Source organism: Belonocnema kinseyi, chromosome 1 (genome assembly GCF_010883055.1).
Source record: "Belonocnema kinseyi isolate 2016_QV_RU_SX_M_011 chromosome 1, B_treatae_v1, whole genome shotgun sequence".
NCBI lineage: Eukaryota > Metazoa > Arthropoda > Insecta > Hymenoptera > Cynipidae > Belonocnema > Belonocnema kinseyi.
Window position 1 is genome coordinate 4,681,053 of NC_046657.1, and position 25,549 is coordinate 4,706,601.

General features: G+C 31.2%; 1 protein-coding gene across 2 annotated transcripts in view; it reads right to left on the bottom strand.

The window, feature by feature from the left end:
• Positions 1-988: 988 nt before the first annotated feature.
• The window catches only part of LOC117168857, a 174,570-nt gene continuing 150,009 nt past the window's right edge, over positions 989-25,549 (bottom strand). Inside the window, exons 3-7 of one of the 2 annotated variants that reach the window (XM_033354735.1) lie at positions 20,281-20,736; positions 15,406-15,612; positions 14,907-15,070; positions 14,274-14,744; positions 989-2,410 (exon numbers count right to left, since the gene is read on the bottom strand). In XM_033354735.1, the coding sequence (XP_033210626.1) occupies positions 1,283-2,410; positions 14,274-14,744; positions 14,907-15,070; positions 15,406-15,612; positions 20,281-20,736 (2,426 nt within the window). In that variant the 3' untranslated portion in view covers positions 989-1,282. Of the gene's footprint in view, positions 2,411-14,273; positions 14,745-14,906; positions 15,092-15,405; positions 15,613-20,280; positions 20,737-25,549 lie in introns of both variants that reach the window. The other variant, XM_033354726.1, reaches the window with a different exon arrangement.

Consider the following 25,549-nt stretch of genomic DNA (forward strand, 5'->3'; position numbering starts at 1 on the left):
ATAATTTACAGAATTCGAAGACTTCATGAATTGATAGAATTCGGATAATTCATAAAATTGATAGAAATAGCTGAATTCAGAGTATTTACGGAATTATTAGAATTTCTGAAATTCGTAGGATCCAGAGAATTCATAAAATTCGTCAAATTCCTAGATTTCGGATACTTGATGGAATTCATGGAATTAAGAAAATTCAGAGAATTCTTGGAATTTAATGAATTCATATAATTCAAATAAGTTATCGAGTTTAGAAAATTAATGGAATTCATAGGATTCATACAATTTATAATGTTCAAAGAATCCAGAGATTTCATTGAATTCTAAGGATTGATAGAATTTGTAGAATTCGGAGACTTGATGAATTGATGGAATTCCGAGAGTTCAGGGAATTCTGATAATTCATTGAATCCGGATAATTCGTTGAATTCGGATGATTCATGGAAATTACGGAATTTAAAGTATTTATGGAATTCATAGAATTTCTGAAATTTAGAGTATCCAGAGAATTAATGGAATTCAGAAAATTCATGCAATTTAAAAATTTCATGAAATTCAGAGAAACCAGAGAATTTACGGAATTGATAAAATTGCTATAATGCGGAGAATTCACGTAATTAAGAAAATTCAGATAAATCTTGGAATTCAAAGCATGCATGGAATTCTAAAAATTCAGAGAATTCATGGAATTTAGATATTTTATGAAATCCAGAGAATTCCACAAATTAAATTCGTAAAATTTCTACAATTCGGAGAATTCATAAAATGAAGAAAATTCCGAGAATTCTTGAAATTCATATAATTCGTGGAATTATGAGAATTCACGAAATTCAGAGGATCCTAAGAATTCACGTAATTCTGAGAGCTTTTGGAATTGAGAGAATTCATGGAATGAAGAGAATTCATAAAATTCTTGGAATTCAGAGGATTTCTAAAGATTCTAGGGAAGTTAAAAGAATTTAAAGAATTTATCTGCTTTAAGGAAATAGGAAAATTCAAGAAAATCAAGAGAAGCGAAGGAATTCAGAGAATTCAAAAGAATTAGGAGATTTCAAGGAATTGAGAATATTCAAGGAATTCGGGAAATTTAGAGAAATTAGAAGATACAAGTGTCTTAAATGAATGAAAACCAGTTTGAAAGTGCTCAGTATTCCTACTTTTCAGGACATAATCTCCAAATATATTTCTAACTTCTCCTATTTTTAATTCTAGAGCAATTCAGAACTCTAATCCAATAATTAGTAACAATTTCGGTACTACGAACCCGTCATCAAATTGTAAAAATTTACACAAGTCCAAAATCCGTATGAACAGTGACATCACAATTATTTGGTTTGTCAGCAGCCATATTAACTTCGACAAGTGTATCCACACTATTGATGGGACATCCCTTCAAAATTTTCTGGGCAGCCAAACTCTTAAATTGAACCTGCATGTCGCTCAGACTAGGATAAGAATACAAATCTCCACGATCTAAACTTTTCTCGAGATTTGGTTCAGACCCTTGAGGAGCTCGCGGACGTTTTACAGAGTCGAGATTTTCAATAAAAACGTTATTAAAAGACCCACCAAATCCATCCTGGAAAGATTTGGTTGGGGAAGGAGGATTCGAGATGTTGTTCTTCGACCCAGGACGAAGCAAATTTCTGTAGCTAAGTGTATCCTTCGAGAGACTCAATTTTCTCGAATTGTTCATCGCATCATTAGTGTTTTTCGAGGAGGGCGCCAAACTAGTTGTTGTTGATGTTGTTTCATTCAAAAGCGAATTTTTGTCAACATTCGAAGATCCGTCAATAAATTGTTGACTGTTGTTCAATCTCGTTTTCATCTTGTTAGGATCCTCATCACTCTTGGGCTTATTTTCTTTGTCCTCAGCGGAAATCTTCAGATCTTTCATGGCATAAAGGGATGAAGGCCTTTCTACCTTTAGGGGCTTCCAATCATCAATCTTTGTGGATTTGAAAAACTTGTCATCAGCTTTGTAGACTTTTTCTCCGAGTAGTTCCTTTTCCTGCTTTTCTTTAGTTGCTTCCTTTTCCTTGTTTTTAGAAGTCCCATTTTCGAAGGTAATGACGGACCTCATTGGTGAACTATTTTGATGAACGTAGACTTTGGTTCCTGGAGAACTGGAAATTGTTGTTTTGCTGCTGGAGTTTGAGGCGAGAGTTACACTACTTTGGATGGATGTTGATTCCTGGGGAGTTGTCACCGGACTCGTCAGGTTTGTGGAGACCTGCAGAGTGATCGAATTTTGCGCTTCTTGGAGAGGTGTTAGGGCACCTTGGATGACCTTGAGCGGTGAGGAATTTGTAGAAGTGCTGGAAGACTTGAGAGGCGAAGAGGACATTTTTCCACTTGAGGTTGATTTTCCGCTAGAGTGGGTTGAGTGACTTGATGGTGTCTTCTGGAGTACCTGGAAAAATAACATTAGAATGATGTTAAATGATTTCGAATACTAAAAATCGATTCATTGTCAAATCTAAATTAAAAGTTTGATGGCAGAAGTATTTTAGGCTTAACGAATCACTGCAGAAGCTTTATTCTGATTACACCAGGTCATAAATCAATGTAATAACTAACTTAACATAATGTCCAATCAGTCACGGCTAAAAAAATATTTATAATGAAGAGAAGAAGCGATAAATGTAGAGCTCACAGCTCCTATGGGATTCTTTTTGTCAGACTCATATCGTACTTCTTTCGCGATCAAATAGTAACAAATTCAGGATAAATTCAAAAGATTTCGGAACAATTCAATTTACATTCAAAAGAATTTAAAAGAATTGCAAAAATTTTAGAAAATTAAAAAAATGTGTTTGATTTCCGCAAAACTGAGTCGAATTCAGATGAATTTAAGATCAATGAAATTCATAAAAATTGAAGGTGGATTAAAAAAAAAATTAACCAAATCAAAAAGAATTTGACAAAAACCTAATTGAATTCAGTAGCTTTGAAATGAGCTTAGAAAAATTCAAGAGAATTAAACAAATATGATGAATTGGCCACGAAGTAGTATAAGGAGACCCCACTCCTGGAAAACTTGGACACGTGAATTCGAATTTAGTTAGTTTGCATCGCTTGTAGCGCCTCTTGCGGAAAAATGCAAAACCGAAAACATTTTCAAAATTCCATAATTTTTCCTGAACCAATTTTTCGTTGCAAATCATTAATATTAAAATACCAGGATTTTAATCTTGTGATCCTTTTAATATATAATATTTTATAAACGGAATAAAAAAGTATTTCATATAAAAATGTTAATGTTCATTAATTTATTTCAAACAAAAATGTCTTTTTTACTATAAAAGATGGCTTTTTAACAAAATACTAGAATTTTCAACATAATAGTTAAGTATTCCACCTAAAACGACAAATTCAAAACAACAAAACATTGATTTTCAAAGAAACTCATGCATTCTTATAACGAAACTAAAATTACAAACTAAAAAATTTTTTTTTCCAAAGAAGGCGAATTTTCAACTAAAAAATATCCATCTGAAATAAATGGAAAAGTTAGATTTTCTGTTAAAGAATTAACTTTCAAACAAAAAAAGGTAGTTTCGACCAAATAGTTAAATTTTCAATAAGATGTAAGTCTTTTTAAAAAAAGTTTTTTTTTAACAATGTAGCTTTAACTTTTACCCAAGTGGATGATTTTTTAATTTAAAAAGATTAATTTTCAACAAAATAATTAAACTTTCAACTAAATAGATGAATTTTCAACTTAAATTTAATCAAGCAAAGAGGAATGCTTGTATTTTTAATCTAAAAAGACTAACTTTTAACCAAAAAGGATGGATTTTTAACAAAATTGTCAAATTCTCTACCAAACAGTTGCATTTTTATTAAAAAAGATGAAATTTCTCTCAAAACAAAAGAATTTTTGATGAAAAAAGTTGAGTTTTCTTAAAAAAAAGATTCCAATTAAGTCTTCAAGATAAAAAAATTGAATTTTTGTAACAAAAAAATAATTTTCTAAACAAAATTGACTTTTAAATCCAAAAAGACGAATTTTTTTAACCAAAAAGTATGAATTTTTAACTAAATAGTTGAATTCTCTACCAAATAGTTGGATTTTTATCAACAAAAAAAAGACATTTGTCTTAGAACAGACCGATTTTAAATTTTAAAAAAATTAAATTTTCATCCAGAAAATATTTCAGTTTTTTTCAACACACAAATCTTATATTTAAACAGTAGAATTTTTAAACAAAAATTATGACTTAACAAAATTCTTGAAGTTTCAACCAAAGAGTTGCGTTTTCAGATTCGAGATTTTTTAATTCGAAATAAGATTATTCAATTTTAAACGCTTCAAATAAATAATTATACAATGTCAGCTCCTTTCTAATAAAATTCTTTATTAAAAAAAAATTGTGATCTCAAATTTTTACATTCTCATCAATTATGATTGAGAAAGTATTAGAATTGTCGGAAATTTGACATCACAGTTTTTCAACGGATCTCCACGTTTCGAGACCACATGAATCCGAAAATAAGGTTTTTACGATGGCGTCTGTCTGTCCGTCTGTCCGGCCGTCTGGCTGTCCGTAAACACGATAACTCTCGAAAAAATAAACGGATCAAATCCATATTTGGCACACTTTTTTAAAGTACTATAAGAAAGGACAAGTTCGATAACCAGCCATTTTTGACGAAAATTCAAAAAGTGAGCGCATTTTGAAAATTTTTGAGACCACTTTTTTCTGAATTTGAAAATTCTATGTACGCACATTTATAGTATTGAAATGGACAACGAATTTATCCTAACCACTTTTTTCGATTAAACAAAAATTCTCAGAGTTATAGCATTTTAAAATTTTGTATAACAACCGAAATTCCAAATTTTAACCCAAACCACGCAAGATATGAAAAAATGTCAAGAGAAGAAAATCATTGCTTTTTAAAATCCCTATAAGACTGTCATGACAAATTTTTCGATTTTCTTAGAAAATCCAAAATTCCAATTTTGATTGCCCAAAAAATAATGAAAAATCAAAAAATTCTATTTTGTGGTCAAACTATGCAGAATACGAAAAAAGATGAACTAACGAAAATTTAACCCCCCCAAAAATATACGAATTAATTAATAATCACTTCTTCATTAAAGGCGTACTTTTTGTTTTAATCGTGAAAAATAACATTGAAAATAAAAACATCAAATAAATACAAAATTTGTGGAAAAACCCCTCAAATTGAGAACAAAATTTATTCAACTTAAATTCTACGCCTAAAACATATCTAAAAATTTGTTATGAATTACTTTTTGATAAGACGCGTATTTGGTTTTAATCATAAAATTTACATGCAAAATAAAAATGAAAAATTTATGGAAAACGACGAAAGATACGAAAACGAATTGATAGACAAAAATTGTTCGCCTAAAAAAGAGATGAAAATTTATCATAATTTATTTCATTCTCATCATTTATGATTGATAAAGTATTAGAATTATCCTAAATTGACACTACGAAATTTATATTTCTAACCAAATGACGCAAAATACGAAAATGTGTTAACAAGAAATATTAGATTTTGAAAAATCCTAAAAATTTTCCCTTAACCATTTTTCAATAGGACTAGGCATTTACAAAACTTAAAAAATCAATCGATGAGTAAAAATTTTGACCAAGCAACGCACGGTTTGAAAAAAGTAGAGAAAAGAAAGACGTTGCTTTTTGAAAGGCCTACAATATTTTCATAACAACTTTTTGATTATAATTGAACAATCGAAAATTCAAATTTTTATTGCACAAAAAATTAGGAACAATAAAAAAATAATGTTGTGCTCAAACTATGTATGATACATATGAATAAAGATGCGTGAATCAAAATTGTGCTCCCAAAAAAGATTTACAAACTTATTATTACTCACTTTTTGATAGGATACGCAGTTTTAGTTTTATTTATAAAAAACAATAATAATAAACAATAAAATATTTGGACAAACAACACTACAAAAGTTTACATTGACAGTGAATCTTTTTAAGTTACAAATTTCACTCTTTGGTTAATGCAGCATCGTAATCAACAATGTTTTTTATATATTGAAAATTTTTTTCTTTTATACAAGATTGTGGCATTTTTTAAAATTAAAAAGATAATTTTTTCTATAAAATAGTTAAATTTTAAGTTACAAAAACAAATTTTTAATATATAAAAAAAATTGTTGATTTCGATGCTGCATTAGCCAAACAGTTAAATTTATAACCTAAAAAGATTCATTTTCAATGTAAAATTTTGTAGTTGATATTTCAACAAACCAGATTTTAAATAAAAATAAAAAAACTCAAGAATATTTATGTTTAACAAAAAAGTTTATCTACAACCAATCGATTCTATTCTCAACAAAATAGTTAAAATTTCAGTTAAAAAAAAAATATTTCCAAAATATACACACATTTTTTTTCACTAAAATGTTGAATCGACCAAGGAGCTGAACTTGTAACCTGAAAAGATTTATTTTCAACGGAAAATATAATAGTTGATATTTGAACAAAACAGATTTTAATAAAAAAATACAAAATAAAATAAATTTTACCAACTTAGACAAATTTTCAACAAAACACTTTAATCCTAAACTACAACAGATTAATTTCTAACAAAAAATTGCATTTTTAACTAAGATTATTTATTTTTTACCAGCAAAAAATACGAATTTTCATTTTGTACCCAATAGTCCACTTAACCCTTGTGTTACCACACGGGTATCCGGGTACCCATCGGCATACGTTTTGTTAAATAACTTTTGACATTCTCATCATTTATGATGGAGAAAGTATTAGAATTGTCGGAAATTAGACATCACACTTTTTCAACGGATCTCCACGTTTCGAGACCCCCTGAATCTGAAAATCAGGTTTTCACGATGGCGTCTGTCTGTCCGTCCGTCCATAAACACGATAACTCTCGAAAAAATGAACGAATCAAATCCATGTTTGGCACACTTTTTTGAGGTCCTAAAAGAAAGGACGAGTTCGTTAACCAGCCATTTTTGATAAAAATTCAAAAAGTGAGCGCATTTTGAAAATTGTTTAGACCACTTATTTCTGAATTTGAAAATTCTATGTACGGATATTCATAGTATTAAAAAGAACAAACAATTTATCCTTAGGACTTTTTTCGATGAAAAGAAAATTCTCAGAGATTTAGCGTTTTCAACATTTTTTGAAATCAACCGAAAATGAAAATTTTAAGCCAAAAAACGCACGATATGAAAAAGTCAAGAGAAGAAAAACATTTCTTTTCAAAAGACCTACAAGATTATTATTACAAATTTTTGGATTTTCTTCAAAAATCGAAAATTAAAATTTTGGATTTTCTTCAAAAATCAAAAATTCAAATTTTGATTGCACAAAAAAATAATAAAAAATTCTATTTTGCAGACAAACTATGTAGGATACGAAAAAAGACGTATTAACAAAAATTGTTATCCCAAAAAAGATCTACAATTTCGTTAAGAATCACTTCTTGGTAGGACGCGTACCTTTTGTTTTATTCGTGAAAAATAACGTTGAAAAAAAAAAATAAAAAAAAATGTGTGGAAAAACGACGAAAGTTACGAGAAAAAAATTCAACAAAACCTGTTTAAAAATGTCTGTCGGAAATCGAGCGCGCAGCACGAGTGTCACGATGAGAATGTGTACGTCAAAGCCTATAGAGCTTTGAGAATCTCAATCTTTGACTACACTTAATTAAGTAGACAATTCAGAATATGAAGACGCATATAAATACTGCCATCTAAAAGAGATCTTTTTGATAAAGTTTTTTTCAAGCATTCCAAATGCAAAGAATAAATATCCGAGCGCGAAGCGCGAGATTATACCGTCGTGCGCCCTACGCGCTCAATCTTGCGAGCGAAGCGAGCTGCGCGCGTAGCGTTCTAAATTTTCAATTTAGAACGCTCTTTATTACAAATAATACTGTTTCAATTCCTTTGAATTTTAAATGATAGAATTTTCAAAATTCTATTTGGAAAATATTTCCTTTTTAATATTTGGAACTTTTCCTATTTTGTAAAATTTCTTATAAACTTAAATAATTCAAATACAATAAAATTGGTGAATTTTATAAGCTTTAAATTAGAAATGATAAAGTTTCAAATCTTTTCCAATAAAATTGTCTAATTTTCAAAATTGAATCTAAAAGTGTAAAATTTGGAACGTTTTGAATTATAAATAATGCCCTTTGGAAAACTTGTATTTCAACGCTAAATTCACTAAATTAAGTAAAATTAAGAGAATTTAGACGGATTCAAATAAATGATTAAAAAAAATGAATTGAGAGAATATGATGAAATGCCTAAAAATATAAGGTGAGGTTAATAGACTTCAGGATCAATCAAATAAAAAATTCACTGAATTAAGAAGAATTGAACGAATTTAAAAGGATTCAAATAAATAAAGCAAATTCAAGAAAATTCCAAATAATTTAGAAGAATTCAGGTTGAGTCCCAATAAAAATATCAAAGCTTTAAAACTCTACTAATCTCTAACACAAGAAGTGACTAATGATTACAAAATAATGCAAGATAAATTGAAAAGAATTCAAATGAATTAGAAAGAATGTAAAAAAAAATGTTATTTATTTTCTCAAAACTAAATTGAATTTACATGAATTTAAGGTCAAAGGGAATAATTTAATAAAGTTCGTGAAAATTGAAGATGAATTGAAAAAAATTAAATAAATTTAAAACAATTTGACAAAAAAACCTAATTGAATTCAGTATTCAATAGTAAAGAAAGGGAAGGGAGAGGAAGTTAAAGATTATAGGGGGGTGACGTTGATGCCAACACTGTGATAGAAATGTTTGTTGACTTTAAGGCGGCGTTTGACTCATTAAACCGAGGAGAAATAGAAAAAGTTATGATAAAAAAGGGGATAAGATAGGGATTATTAAAGAGAGTATCAGAAATTTGTAGAGAGACAAAAAGTAGGGTAAAGGTGGGAGAGCAAGTAGGAGATAGTTTCTGGTTGGTGAGAGGTGTGAGACAAGGATGTCATTTGAGCCCACTTTGATTTAATTTATTAATATCAGACTTGGAAGAAGAAATGGGGAGAAAGGGTTATGGAGGAGTTAGGATAGGGAAGGAAAACATATATACACTGGCATACACAGACGACATAGTGTTGATGGCAGAGGATGAAGAAGGGATGGCGGGATTAATTACAGGATAAAGAAATACTTAGATGGGAAAAAGCTGAATGTAAATGTAGAAAAGACAAAGATAATGAGGTTTATAAAAGGAGGGGGAAGGAAGAAAGAATGAACAGGGATATGGAAAGAAATAAAGTTAGAAGAAGTCAAAGATTATAAATATTTGGGATACATCTTGCAAACGAATGGAGATCATTCAGCTCATATAAGAGAAAGGATAAAAAAAGCAGCAGGGGTAATGAAACAGATATGGGGAATAGGAAAAAGAAAATTAAAAAAAAATTGAAGAAGGAGAATGTGGTTATTTGATACGCTGGTATAGCCGGTATTAGGCTATGGAGCAGAGATATGGGGATGGAAAGAAAGGAAAGACATTGAGAGTTTACAAGAAAGGTATACAAGGTGGACACTAGGGGCAGACTGGAGGACGCCAGGATATATGGTGAGAGAAGAAACACAAAGTGATAAAGTAGTATTAGAGCGGGAAAGAGGGCATGGGAATTTTAGACGAAGCTGAGGGAGGGAAAGGGAGGCGAGTTGGCCAGAAAATGTTTGATGCAGGTAGAAGAGAGGAGAGGGAGAGCGATCGAATTAACGAGATGGGAAGAAGAAAGGAGAGAGTTCTTTAATGATAGAGAAATAGAAGACGGGACTAGAAAAGTAAACTATGAAGACGGGACTAGATTAGTAAACTATGAAGAATTGAAAAAAAGGAAGAGGGAAAAAAATTAATAGAAAGATGGGGGGGGGGGATTGAGGAATCAAAATACAATAAATGGTATAAGATGGTACAAAAGGAAGGGGTGCCAAAGTATTTAGAAGAGGGTTGAGAAGAGAGAAGGTGGACCAGAATAGAAAGATTTAGATTGGGAAACGAGGTAAGGGATGTACTGGGAAAAAGAAGAGAACAGAAAGTGTAGAATCTGTGAATGGGAGGAGGAAACATGGGAGCATGTATGGGAAGGATGTAGGAAAGGAATGGAAGATAAAGGAAGCTAGCAAGAAAATGTGGTTAAAATTCTAGGGGAAGATGGATCAGGAGCAGAATGGATGAAGGAGTTGGAGGGTGCTAGAGGAGCGAATGAGAGAGAATGAAAGACTGCACGTGAACAAAAGTAAATGAAGGTATAAAAAAGTGAAATAAAAAGGAAACGGAAGTCGCTTGGATTAGAAGCGTAAACATTGTAAGTAACGGTAAGGTAAAAGTTAAGTAGACTAAGATGCGTTTGTGTTATCATGATCTCTCTCTCGCTTGCACTCTCGCTTTCGTTCGATCGCTCACTCGTTTGCTAATAAGTCCTAAATTGCGCTATCGCAGGAAATAGAAATAAGAAACTAGATATAAGACTTTATGTAAATAGTTGTAAATAATTGTGTATATAAAAAGGATAAGATTGTAAAAAATTATAGATATAAACGGAAAGATTGTAAGGAATGGAAGTCATATAAAACTCTTAGGGGACACATTATGAATAAAGAAGAATTTAGTAACTTTAAAATAAGCCTAGAAAAATTCAAGAGAATTAAAAAAATATGATGAGATGCCTAAGAATTCAAGGTGAGGTTTTTAGACTTCAGGCCTAATTAAATAAAAACTTTTAAAAATTCGCTAAGAAGCAGAATTGAGTGAGTTTTGAAGGATTGAAGAGAATTCTAAAGAATTTAGAAGAATTCAGGGTGAATTCAAAGAAAAATTTCAAATCTTTCAAACTACTTATTTCTAACACAAGAAGTGACTAATGATTACAAAGCAATTCAAGATAAATTCGAAAGAATTCAAATGAATCGAAACAATTTTCAAAATCGAAAAAAATTTAATTAGTTACAATAAATTGTCAGTGAATTTAGAGAAACTTTAAAGAAATAAGAAGAATTAGATGAAATTCATAAAAAATCAACCTGAATTTAAAAAGTAATAAAGGGAATCAAAAACCATGCAAAAACATTGAAAAATTAATTTAATTGGGAAGAATTGAATAAAAATTTAGAAGAATTTAAAAGGATTTCGGATAAATTAATAAGAAATTAGGGAGGACTACAAATAAATTGTAAAAAAATTCCGAGAATGTTTTAAAATTTCCTCAAATATTTCGAATCCTTTAATATCTTTCGAAAGCCCTTAACACTTTTTAAACTACTTGAAAGCCCTCAAGTATTTCAAATCCCATCAAATTACTGAAATCAATATAAAATATCTTTGTAATCTTTTAAAATAACCAATTTTTTTTTTTAATCCTTTGAACTTCATTCAGATTTTTTTGAAAATGCCAAGGAATTAGAAAAAAATGCGTTAAAATATTTCAAATCCTTTAATCATTTTATCGATTGATCCTCAAGATCAATTAAATTAAAACCTTTAAAAATTTAAAAAAAAATCATTGACTTAAGTAGAAGTGAATTCATAAAATTCAAGAGAATTTCAAAGAATTCAGTGTTAATTCCAAATCTCTTAAAGTCTTTAAAATCCTACAAAATAGCTCACTTATCATTACTAAATTCTTTAAAATGCACTAAAATATTATAAAATTCCGTGAAATCCTTTTAAATATTTTAAAACCTCATACATCCTGTAAAATAGTTCCATATCTTTAAATAGTTCTAGAAATTTTCTGATCCTATAATATTTCAAACACTTTAAAATCACTTCAAATTAATGAAATTAATAAACGAAAATCATTGCAATAATTAAAATCATCAAAATGGGAATTGCAAATAAATTTATTGTAAATGTTGTAAATCGTGAAGAGTCACTGTCAAGCATTCCAATATATATATTAGAGCGTTTGTAAGATGAAAATTTTTCACAATGAATTCATAAAATTCAAGGAATTCCAACAATTCACGAAATTCATCAAATTCACGGAATTCACAGAATTCATGGAAATGAAGGAATTTACAATAGAATTAGCGGAATTCATTAAATTCACGGAATTTACGGAATTCATAAAATCTACAGAATTCACAGAATTCATGAACTTTAGAGAATTCACTGAATTCATGAAATTTACAGAATTCATGGAATTGAAGGACTAAACGAAATCTATGGTATTCACTGCATTTGCGGAATTCATGGAATTCATCGAATCTATGGAATTTAGAAATTCTCAAAATTCATGGAAATGAAGGAATTTGCGATAGAATTTACGAAATTCATAAAATTAAAAGAATTCACGGAATTCATGAAATTCACAGAATTCACGAAATACACAGAATTCACGGAATACACAGAATTCATGGAATTTAAAGAATTCAGGAAATCCAAGGAATTGAAGGAATTTGAAAAATCTATGGAATTCAGGGAATTTATGAAATTCACAGAATTTATGGAATTCAGGAAATTAATGGAATTTACCAAATTTATGGAATTCAGGAAATTAATGGAATTTACCAAATTCACGGAAGTCTCTCAATTATGGAATTTAAAAAATTCACAGAATTGATGGGAATGAAGGAATTTGCGATAGAACTGGCGGAATTGATGAAATTCACGGAATCATAGAATTCGCAGAATTCACGGAATTCATGAAATTTACAGATTTCACGAAATTCATGCAATTGAAGGAATTTACAAAATCTATGAAATTTTCGGAATTTATGAAATTCACACTAGTCGAGTATCCCTCGAAGTTCATGGAATTCAAGGAACTAACGAAATTAAAAGAATTTATGGAATTGAAGGAATTCACTGGATTTGCGGATTCACGGAATTGATCGAATTTATGGAATTCAGGAAATTTATGGAATTCACCGAATTCACGGAATACGCTTAATTTAGGGAATTCACGGAATTCATAGCATTGAAGAAATTTACGAAATCAATGGAATTCACAGAATTGATGAGATTCACAAAATTTGTGGAATGCGTGCAAGTCCATGAATTCTATCAACTCCGCAAATTCAGTGATTTAATTAAACACTCACTTATTGAATTTAATGAATTCTTAGAATTTCATGAATTCTACGATTTCCTTTAATTCCACGATTTCATTGAATTTCACGAATTTCTCGAATTCCATAAGTTCCGTAAATTCCATGAATTTCTGGAATTTCATGAATTCCTTGAGTTCCGTGAATTCTTTGGATTCCGTAAATTCCTTGAACTCTGCGAATTCCTTAATTTCTGTGAATTCTTTGGATTCCGTCAATTCCGTAAATTGCGTGAATTATCTTTAATTTTTTCGAATTCCTTAAGTTGCGTGAGTTCTGTAAATTTGCTGATTTTCTTGAATTCGGTAAATCACGTAGACTCATTGCATTCTTTGTATTACATGAATTACATGCCTTTCTTGAATTTTATGAATTTCTTGAATTATGTGAATTCCGTAAATTCTTTGAATTCTGCGGGTTTCATGAATTCCGTAAGTTTCCTCAATTCTGTGCATTCTTCAAATTTCGTGAGTTCCTCGAATTCCGTGAGTTCCGTGAAATAATAAATAATTCATCTGAAATGATGAAATTCCGCTGACTCCATGAAAACCGTGGATGCCGGGCGTTATATAAATTCTGCGAATTCCTTAAATTCCATAAATTCTGCGAATTCCTTGAATTCAATAAATTCCGTGAATTCCACGAATTCCTTAAATTTCAGGAATTTCTTCAAGTCCATAAATATTCGCGTTATATACTATGTATTAACAAAGGTTTTGACTCTTACAGCATTTTTTTCGCTAGGAACATGTGTTTTGAGAAATGATTCACATGTATTTTAATTTTTCACTTCAACATGTGTTAAGATATCCACCCGGAAGTATGATACAGAAGTGTTACTGGTTACTGGTCTTGTATTATAAAATTCCAATAAATATGAGGTACCATACCAGTACCAGCATTTGGAAACTGAAACATTTTGTATTGTAGCGCTACCTTACGTTTCGGAAATAAACTTACAATACTTTTAGCGGAAGTTTCCAACAGAAAATTTTAACAGTGTTCTTCTCACAGAAATTCTCTGATTTTTTTTTTTTTTTGACAAATTGCCTGACTCAAATAGGGGACCCATAGGTACCAGATCTTGAAAATAGGGTACTTTAGGGACCTTAACTGGATATAGAGTACAATAAGGAATATAAGGGCCGTTCTGTGAGGCCTGTAAATGAAATAAAGGAAGATTCACACTTACTTTGTGCTGTGGGGAGCCGTGGGTAGATTTTGAACTACTAGCGGTGAGGTCATGACTCGGTCTCCTTGACGAGTGCCTAGTCGTCGATCTTCCTAAAGTTCCAGTCTTCCCAGGACTTCCAGTAGCCCTAACGGATCCAGAGCTCCCACCACTCCTACTAGGGGATGAATTGGTCGAGTTTTTACCATTCTGGACTGGATTTCGATTCTGATAAGGTTCTTGTTGATTGTTACTGGTGGGAAGTACCGAGGCCCTGGAAGTGCATCTACTCAGACTGGAACATTTGGACCTGGGTAAGGTAGAACAAGGTGATCTGTGGCGCCGCGAACTTCTGGGTGTCGAGTTGGCCAGGAGACTTGAAGAGTCTCCACTCTGCCGACGATGCCTTCGCGGAAGAGTTGCTGATCGAACAGAACTGGAATCATCCCACGCTTGGAAACTGGCCTGTGACTGATCAAGTCCCTTCATCATCTAAGAAAGCAAAATTAATCCAAATATCTCAGGCTAGATTCTACTTTGCAGTAGGTTAATTGTGCGAGAAGCCAAGCGGCATTTGTTATTAGAGGTTTTCGGATTGAAAACATACAACTGTAATGTCTAATTTAATATTCAACGATAGAAAAGCCAAATTACCGAAGGACTGGCTGCTCTAGTTTGAGTTGCGACACTGTGGAGATGAACGACTCTTGGGTTGAACCATTCAGTTGGGGGATATTGGGCACTGAAGGTGCCCATCAGAGGAGTGCCCTTTCTTCTTGTACTGCGTCGAAAAAGTCTCGAGAGCAGACCTATTTTCTCTGCAAAAATATTGGAAAAGTCTTGAGAAGAAATTTTATTTGAATCATCAGAATTACGGTTCATGCAAGGATCGAGGAAGAGTTTTTGTTTAGCTGAAGGTAACCAGATGCATTATCTTATCATTGCATCCCTAGAAAACTCACGGAAAATTGCGTGATTGGAAAGAATGATAAAGAATAGCGAAGTGTAGAGAGAGTAAGGTACTATAAAGAGAGTATAATTATGAAAAAATTGAAGTAAATTTTCCAAAGAGATATTTTTTTTGGAAACTTATTGCAATCTTCGTAACCAATCACCCATAACCAAATCTACCCTTCCCCGCAATTGAACTCACTGGTTGGACTATGTGGCGTGCTGTCAGTGCTGGCATATTCTGCACTTGAGGAGGTGTCACTTCTTTCTGGCCTTCGTGGAAGAGATCGAGAACTTCCGCTTCGATGTAAACGCCTCGCTGATCCCCAGAGACGAAGCGAATGCCGCCTTTCAAGACGGGCAGGAACAGATCGGCACCTGGCGAAGAGGATCTTGTCGTTCGGGTTACCTAAAAAGATAAGCAGTCATAATTTCAGAATTAGGTACTTTTAAAGTGCAAATTTTCCGAGTTAGACATGACCCAGGCTCTAGTTTAAAAGTGATACGACACTCTATTATTCGTTCCAATGTAATTTATAATTTAATTTCTCTTTTTTGATTCGTTCCGAATTCTAATACTTCCCTGCATGTCAACCCGTTCACGAAGTTACTATCATCGTAGTAAATCTAAGGAGGCTCAGAATCTACGAGACGTCAAAAAAACTTAGTCAATTTGCAGCTTCTGAAAGATTGGAGATAATATTTGCATTCTTTCGTCAGTTCCACCATCAATTACTGCCACCAAAATAAAAACTGAAAATCTAAACAGGAAATCGCTTCAAAATACTGATAGAGATTCTTCTAAATTGTATTGCTGCAAAAAAGCCACAAGATTCCTCGATAAAAAGTTGTCTCGAAAACTGGGGGGAAGCTCGCAACGAAAGAAGTCAACTATGAAAAAAGGAATCTGGCGGTATGAAAATTTTCACCCTAGTCTTCGAAAACCTCTCAGCGTTATTTGAGAAGAATGCAACAAAAAGAACGGTTTGTTTGTTTAGGAGTCAAAAAGTAGGACCAAGTTATATTTATGTGAAGGAAAGTTAAATAAAAAGAAAATCACAATGTTCAGATGTTGAGGCAACCAAAAGTCGTTGGCTTTACTTTATTGAATATCCTTTGTCTGCGGGAGGTCGATGCATTATAGATTCAGGAAGATAAATAAAAAGAGATACGGGAAAATGCGGTGGAAGGTAGTGCACGGTAGTCTATTTATTCCTGACTTCCAACGTGACTCACAATAGCTGACTGACTTCCAATATCTAATATATCCTTGCACAAATCGCTTTCCAGAAACAGCCGTTAGTCGTTACGCCGCAAACAGATACTACATGACGTATTCGCGTGAGCAAATCTCTCGTGTGGCTATCACTTCATGAAACAGCATGAGAAGAAAAGATAGAAAAACTATAAATGAAGAAAGTGAATTTTACTAGAGTATGTCTACCAGAAATATTCTACTTCATTTATTAAGAAAGTGTCGGTTTGGGTTTTCTAAAACGCTTTTTAGAAGGGGTTTCCCGGTGAATTGAAAAAAAGAAACGATTGCTTTAGTAAATCAGTTTCTTTTAAGAGAAAAGATTCGAAGAGCGTCTTCGGAATCTAAATGATGTTTATTATCTTTTAAAGGCATTTCCGTATAATAGGTGCTTAATAAATACAGAATTAAGTTTGTGGATTCAATATGGCTTCAGGCCAATTCAAATTTTCCAATCATTTCTTTGTTGCTGGGAAATGCCTTTAATTGGAAGTTGCATTAACAATAATGATGAATAATAATAATAATAATAAAGTAATAATACGACTGAAGATAAATCATGGATCTAAAATCAATATTGAAAAGATTGCCGACTTGAAAGCACGAAGCTATGCAGCATTATAATTGTTTGGTGGCAACCTGCTTGGCTGTCAAGGACGACAACATAAACGTACTCGTCTCGTCTGCCGAAGAAAAAAAAACTTTTCACCGCAGCGCGAACGACCTGGACGAGAATAGTAATTCAAGGCGAAGGTAAAGATCGAATTCTCTCGCTTGTTAAATCCTCTACGACAATAAATTTGAAGCTCAAGAACCTTTCACTCTGCCCATTACTTGGGCAGAATTGAAATCAGCTTGAGACGGTTCATGGAAACGAAGGAATTGGTCTCAGACTCAAAAATCCAGAGTCCGAATTTGAATCATTTTGAATTTTCATGTTCCTTTTAAACGTATGCTGATGAAGATAGAGGTAGACTTATAGAGACACAGATAGACTGATAAAGACAGAAAATAAACAGATTAAGATAGACTGAAGAAATGATAGAGATAGACTGATTGAGGTAGAATGATAGAGATTGACTGATAGATGCAGCTATATACTGATAAAGATAGATTGATAAAGATAAATTGTATATACTTGAGCGGAAAATCGTGAAATTACCTGGAATTTTTTTAATCACCAAAAGGCGGGGAAATGACTAAGAATTTTATTCAGTGCCCGGAATTTTCCTCTTGGATTGCAAGTGAAATTTAGACTTCAGGATCGAGAATTTTCGTGAAGCATTATTATTTAAATTGGAATAGAGAATTGTTTAGATGGAAGGAAACGGCTAAAAATTATGATTTAGTTTCCTCGATTTTTCTTGCGGATGTGTTAATATGTAAATTCGAATTGATTTTTTTATTTGTCAATGTAATTCCAAATTGCTACAGAGAATTCTCCAAAAAATTACCATTCTGATTGGTTCCGATTTTGCGTCAGGGACTTTTATAGAAAATTTATAATTCTGGGTTAGGATAGGGGATGAATAAAAGAAACGTAAGAAAATTAACTTTAAAAATTACAACTATTTTCACTTTGAACAGGTAATTTTCTAAAAAAATGTAATTATAAGTTGCGACAGGAAATTTCAGTAAAAAAAAAAAAGAATTTGTAGCAGATCAGGGAGTTTTAGTAAAAATGTATTATTTTTATTTTAGTAAAGAGCATTTCAGTAAATAATGATAATTTTGAGTTTGGAACAAGGAGTTTTAGAGAATAAATAAAATTTTCACAATTAGGTCTGGGAATTCCCGTGAAGGATCATAATTTTGATTTTTAAATTTTCTAAAAGAATATAATGTTTGAAAAGAATTTTAATTCTGATTTGTAAGAAGGGAATAAAAATAAAAATCCTTATTCTAAATCAGAATTGATCTCAATTAAAAAAAACCTTCATCTTCAACTATTCAAAAAAGGGAGTCAATATATTTCTGAATTAAAGTGAAACGAGTTGTGAATAAAAATTATCCTGACTTGCAATAGATAATTTTCGAAACTCAATTTAATGATGGAACAGGAACAGGAATTAACAATTAACAATTAACAATTTAACTTGGAACATGGAATTTTCGTAAAAAATGATCATTTTCACTCTCGAAGAGGGAATTTCCTTACAGTATAATCATTTTTACTTTGGAACAGGCATAGACTTGAAATAAAGAATTTTTTAAATGGAGCTAGACCTAAAGACATTTTTATTATATTTGCAAAATTCCCCTTTTCAAAGCAGAAATCTCTAAATAATATTTCTTTTACATTTACACTGATAAAGATAGAGGTATACTTATAGAAATAAGCAGATAGACTGATAAAGATATAAATAGATTGATAGAGATTGACTAATTTGAATCATTTTGCATCGTAATGTTCCTTTTAAATTTAGACTGATAAAAATAGAAGAAAACCAGATAGACTGATAAAGATAGAAATAGACTGATAAAATTATAGAGATAGACTGATTGAAGTAGACTCATAGAAGCAGAGATCTACTGATAAAGATAGATTGATAAAGATACATGTTACATACCTAAGTTGAAGAAAATACGGGGAAATAAATAAGAATTTGATTCAGTGCATGGGAGTTTTCTCTTGGATGTATTAATATGCAAATTAAAAGTGGTTTTTATCTCTTCGTCACTGAAATTCTGAGTTGGATTAAGGAATTTTCCAAAAAATTACCATCGTAAGTAGCGATATGGAATTTCAGTGAAAAAATATAATTCGAAGTAGGTCAGGGAATTTTTTGTAAATGAATATAATTTTGACAATTTGGTCTGGGAATTCCCGCAAAGAATAATGATTTTTATTTTAAATTTTCTAAAAAAAATATCATTTTTAGGTGGAACTGGAAATTTTCGTAAGGAATTATAAAAATTTATATAATTATAAAATTTTACGCCCAGTAGTTTTGTTTTAATTTATAATTTTACGTGTAACAGGGAATTTTTCGCACATTTCAAGAATTTTGAAAAAGAACTTTAACTCTGATTAATAAGAAGGAAATTCTAATAAAAATCCCTGTTTCAAGTCAGAACACATCTCAATTAGAAACCTCTCTGATGAAAATAATAATTCTGACTTGGACTAGATAATTTTCAAAAATTAAATTAATTATGAGCTGGAACAGGAAATTTTCGCAAAAAATAATAATTTTCACTTTACAATAGGGAATTTCCGTACATAATTATAATTTTTAACTTGGAAAAGGGAATTTTTATAAAGAATTGTAATTTAGATTTTAGAGCCGATAATTTTGGTAAAGAATTTAGATAGAGCAAGACTTAAACAAATTTTTATTATATTTGCAAAATTCCTTGTTTTAAATTAGAAATATAGAAAATCTTTAAACAAATTTTATCTCTTAAAATCTTTCAAAATCGTTTGAAATGATTTACATTTATTAGGCTATATTAAATTGGAAGGGCGAAATAAAAAAATGACCACAAAAAATACGGAAAATTTACAGAAATTTGAAATTAACGGTCGAGTAGACCCCTTGACTGATAAAAATGAAAATAGACTAATAGGGATAGAGACTGGTAGAGCTAGACTGACATAGATAGACTGATAGTAGAGCTATGGATAGACTGATGCAACTAGACTGCTATAGAAAGACTGGTAGAGATCGACTGATATAGATAGACTAATCTAGAAAGAGAGATAGAAATAGACTGATAGAAATAGACTCGTCCTATTTCAGAATAAAATCTCCTGTTAAAATATGCTTTTCACACCAGGAGGACAAAAATTTTTTAAAATATAAAATTTCAATTAATCACCTCCACAAATGACATCGGCAAGATTTGTTTGCACTGCTTGGTGTGTGACATCTCCATCCCTGAGAGTGAGCATCTCACCATGGACCAAAGCCATCGCCTCGTCGTTGCTCATCAGCATTCCTCCTTGTCCACGAGAGCTTGCCACCTCCCTCGAGTTTCTTCTAGAACTTCCGGAGTCACGCCTGAGCCTTTTGGTTTCAGGCGTTACAACAAAGTAACCTTGAGACGTATGATAAATCTTCCTCTCCTGCATCAGCTTCGCCAGGGCATCGTAGACGAGTTCTCGACCCGGCCTTTGCATCGCAGGAAATGCATTTTTCAATGCTGACCTCAGGGTATCGAGAGTGGCCGCCTGTCTCTGGGAAGTCAGCTCTAATATTGCCCAGCAGAGAGCTTCTGGCAGAGGTGTAAACTGGCCCTGAGTAACTGGTGCTACCAAGCAGTCGTCAATGTCTCCTGTAACAGAAAGTGAGGGATATTTGCATTAATCAATTTGTACTTCTATGCTGAGATTATCTGTTATTATTATCATATAAACAGGAAATACTTAAAATTGGATTCTAATATAACAAGTCAATAATGTTATTCAATATTTGTAATCAGTAAGAACTTTTAGCTCGGTTTTAATTAAAAAATAATAGCCCGTTTTTATTTATAGTAGAATCTCGCTTACCCGAGCTATCATGGACCGGCCTCAATTTGGATAATCGGGAAAGTCGAATAAGGTGGAATTTTAAACGTAGAGAGTATTTCGATTATTAACCAATCAGAGAAGAGGTTTAGGAAGATCTGCTCTGGTTGGTTAACACAAGTTCATATGTATAAATAATGCATAAGGCTCAGATAATACTGACTACTCTTACGCTGAAGCTTGGATAAGACGGGTCAAATATTTTTGTTTCAACCTCGGATAATCGCGAACTTGAAGAAAGCGGGCTCGGATAAGCGAGGTTCTACTGTACTTTTAATAGTCTTACACTGGTTTCAACTGGTAGGCTTATTAGGAGTCAGCATGTTTCTGTAAGTTAAACCCAATTTTGTATTTTCATGCAGATTGGATGGAATAGAATTAACTTGGAGAGAAATCCACAAAAAATACAGCTAGAACGTATAAAATGAGTTCGAAAAAAGGCCAAATCAGTTTGGCACACGATTTAGCAGAAACGACCTTGAGATCCTGTTATAAAAGCCCTTTATGATAATTCTATGATTTTTTCGTTTTGATTTCAAGATTCTGAAACAGGAATAGCGAGCATGCAAAATGCAGAGACCAGAAATTTTTAACTGAAACTGATATACCTAACGGATAGGGAGCTAGTGACATTCAAGAAGGCCAGCTCGCTGCTGCCTTTCTAAGTTTTGTTAGGCGATATGCCAGTATGCATTTAATACAAGATAAGCTTCTTTCTCGCTAAGCCATTTATATGTAAATATTTTGTTCCAAAAACAACAAAAACATAAATATAAAAATAGAACAAACATTTACTAAAGTTCCCTAATAGTGATTCTTCTTACATCGATTGGAATAATATTAGAATCCTACACCATGATGCAAATAACTAAAGTTTTGCTGACTAATATTCTAGCAGTCACCAAATCAGTTTGGAACACTAATATCTGATTCATCACTGTATTTTAAAATTTAAACCACTACTTGAAAATTATACAATAAAAAGAGATTGTTGTGCACTGAATATAATATGCATAATCCACTTATATAATAGGATTGCATCGTGAGGATAGCGATCTCGTAACGTCACAAGTAATAATTTTATTCTTACAATTTACTCTCTAGAAGAGTATTGAAGCAACCGTAGAAAGTTTATTATTCAGTTCATTCCTTACATTTTCTCCTCTTATTTATTGCTACTGTATATTTTAAAAAAAGTGTTAGATAGAAGTTAATTGTATCATAAATCGATTGCCTCAAATGCATTAAACAGTATGTCTAGGGTACATTGCCAAAGCTATATTTCTTGTTGCATAAAACAGATATTATTTGACCCCAAATGCCATCAGATCAAACTATGACTCTGTAAGAGTTAAGTTTTGCAACATACCCCTGGATGTGGGGTGAAGCTGATTGCGCGAGGGTAAAAGGAAAGCGGTTAGGGTCGCCAGAATGAATTATGGCCATCTGCTCTCCTCTTAGTTTCCGAAACATAATATCAATACCATGAAATAAGCCCTTTTCATGATCGGTTTTAGCGTTGGACAAATATTTGATGAAAACTGACCGCTCACCTGGCACATTACCATGGTGCACTTCGCGCTCGGATATTTCTTCTTTACACTCGGAAATCTAAAATGAATCTTCAGGAAAAAGATCTCTTTTAGATCCTTGTCCTTCTACGCATCTTTATATTCTAAATGTTTTATGTAATTAAGTATAGCGTTGCACCGCTAAAAATTTCTGCACATGAACCTTGGGGGATCCTGCAGATGTCCCTGTATAGGAACTTTTAAAAAACCTGTACAGGTAATCTAGGCGGCTTCTGTGTAGGAATTTGGCTAAGGAAACTTTACATAATCTTGCAAAGGAACCTGTACGCAAACTAACCTTTACATGAGCCTGTACAGGTTCTTTTGTAGAGTGTTTTTACATGCGGGTTCATGTGCATGAACTTGTTCAGGATCCTATACATAAACTTGCATTAGCACTAATCTGCGAGGGTTGACTAGTAAATCTTAAAGGGAATAAACGAAAGAAAACTATACATGTTTCTGTACAGGATCCTATACACGTTTCCGTACAGAATTGTGTACCTTAATTTTCTTCGCACAGGAACCTGTACAGAATGATTCAGAGATTCCTTTGTCGGTGCAGGTTCCTTTGCAAGATCATTTACAGGTTCCTTTTTTAAATTCCTGCACAAGAACTGTCAACATTATTTGTACAGGTGCTTGTATAGGTTCTTGTGCAGGAGCATGTACAAGAACCTTCGAAGTTCCTATAGAGGAATTTTCAGCTAGTTCTTATAACAAAAAAAGAATTTATTGATTTTTGATGAATTTTTATGAATAAAACAAAAACTCCGAATCCTATTTTTTTTAAACAAGTAAAGCTATGTTTTTAACTATTTTCAAAAAGTACAGGTGTTCTTTTAGACATTTTTACAAAACTCGCGTTCTTTAGCGAAGTATTGAAATTCTCGATTTTTGCGTAGCAATTTATTAATAAATTTTAAAAAAAAAGTTATATTGAAAAATAATTTGAAGAAATTTTGTAAGATTTTAAAATTTACAATATGCCACTGAGAATTCTTCCCATATTTTAGCCGTTTACCTCATAATTTGAGTTTTCGATTTTTTTCTTACACTAAAAAACTTTGATGGATTAAAAAAACTCTTTTTTTTACCTATTTTTGGTTTTGCTTTGTAAATTAATTTCTTTTTTTTTCATCTTTTTCTATTCTAAATGCAACTATATGGTTAAAAATTAATTTTTGTTGTCTTGTTAAATAATTTATTGTTTTAAGTAGAGAATTCTTAAATTAAAGAATTCATGAAAATAAACTTTTTCGTTTAACAATAGGACTTTTTGGTAAAATAAGTTTTTTTTTTAGTTAATCTTTTTTTGAAGATTGATCTTTTTAGTTTCAAAATTAATTTTGTTTAACTAAAGCTTTCAACTATGCAATAATTTAACGGTTTTGTAAGAAATGATTGTTCTTTCGTTTTGAAAATTCAATAATTTGGAACCCGCTTTTTCTTTATTGACTGAAAAATCTTTCTTGCTTAAAACTTGAACTTTTATTGAAAATTCGTCATTTTTATCTGAAAATTCATTTCTTTGGTAGAAATTAAATTTTTTGAAATAAAAATATAACTGTTTAATTTTTTATTGAAAATTTGTTAGTTTTAGTAGAAATTTCATGTTTTTTTTTTTAAATTTCCCTTCCTTGGTGGAAATAAATTTTTTCGTTAATAGTACAAACGGTTGTTTGAAAATAAATTTGTTGAGGATTAAAATATTTTGATGAAAATTCGTCTTTAATGGTGAGATTGAACTGTTTTTGATTTAAAATAAAAATATTTTTGGTTGCAATATCAACTGCTACTTTTTTGTTGTTGAAAATTCGCCTTTTCAGTTACGAAATTAATTTTTTACACTCGAAATTTAACAATAAGGTTAGAAATTTGACTGCTTGGTTGAAAATTAAGTTGGTTAAAAATTCGTCTCTGTTGCTGGCAAATCAATTTTTTTTTTGTTAACAATGCAACTTTTTAAATAAAAATTAATTTTATTAATTTTTGGTAGAAAATGTATCTTTTTTAATTAATAAATAATTTTTTAAACTTAAAATTTAACTAGTTAGTTAAGGAAAGAACTTTTTGTTTGTAAATTAACTTTTGTGTTAAAACCTAATAAATATTTACTGGCTGAAAGTTCAAGTGTTTTGTACTATACTTGTTTTACTGGCTTGCAAATTAAATATCTTGGAAGAAATTTTTTTTATTGACTGCAAAACCTTTTTAGTTGAAATTTCGAGTCTTGTTGAAAATTCTATATTTTTATTTTAAAAATTCCTATCTTTTGGTAGAAATTTAATCTTTTTGTAAAAAATGCAACTTTTTGGTTGCGATGAATTTCAAATTTGAAGCAAAAAAGTTTAGTTTCATCCAAATAGTTAAATTTGCAACTTACAAAGACATTATGTTTAAATTTACAAGAGATTTGTGGAGGGTGATTTTTAATATAGGCTGTCAATTTGTTTATAATAAACAAATATGACGAAAAGCAGGATGTTTTTCGATTTGACGTACCTAGTGCTCATCAATAACATGAAAATAATTAAGTTCGCCTAGAGTAACATTAGTTAAAGGTATTCCAATATTAAATAATCAACAAAAAACTTTTTTATAAACAAATTATTTGTTGAAAGAATGTCTTTTAAAAACTTTCCATAATTTTAAATTTTTTAAGTTACATTGCAAAAAATTTCAATGAAAACAATATAAGGATGAAGAAATTTTTTTTCTTTAGATTACTATTATAATATTAAAAACAAATTTAATAAATAAATTCCATAATCAGGCATTTTTTGAGAGAAAACTTCTTTTTTTTTCGATTTCATTTTTTGAAATTAGAAACTTTATGATAATGGTAGAAACATTCATAATTTGTTGATTATTCTTATGATTTTTTAAAACAAATGTAATAAAAAAATTCATTATTCGGCCGTATGTTGGTAGACAAAGTTGGTTTTTTCGATTCTAGTTCTTTCAGTTGGGAATTTCATCACAATTTGGGAAAAATTCCTAACTA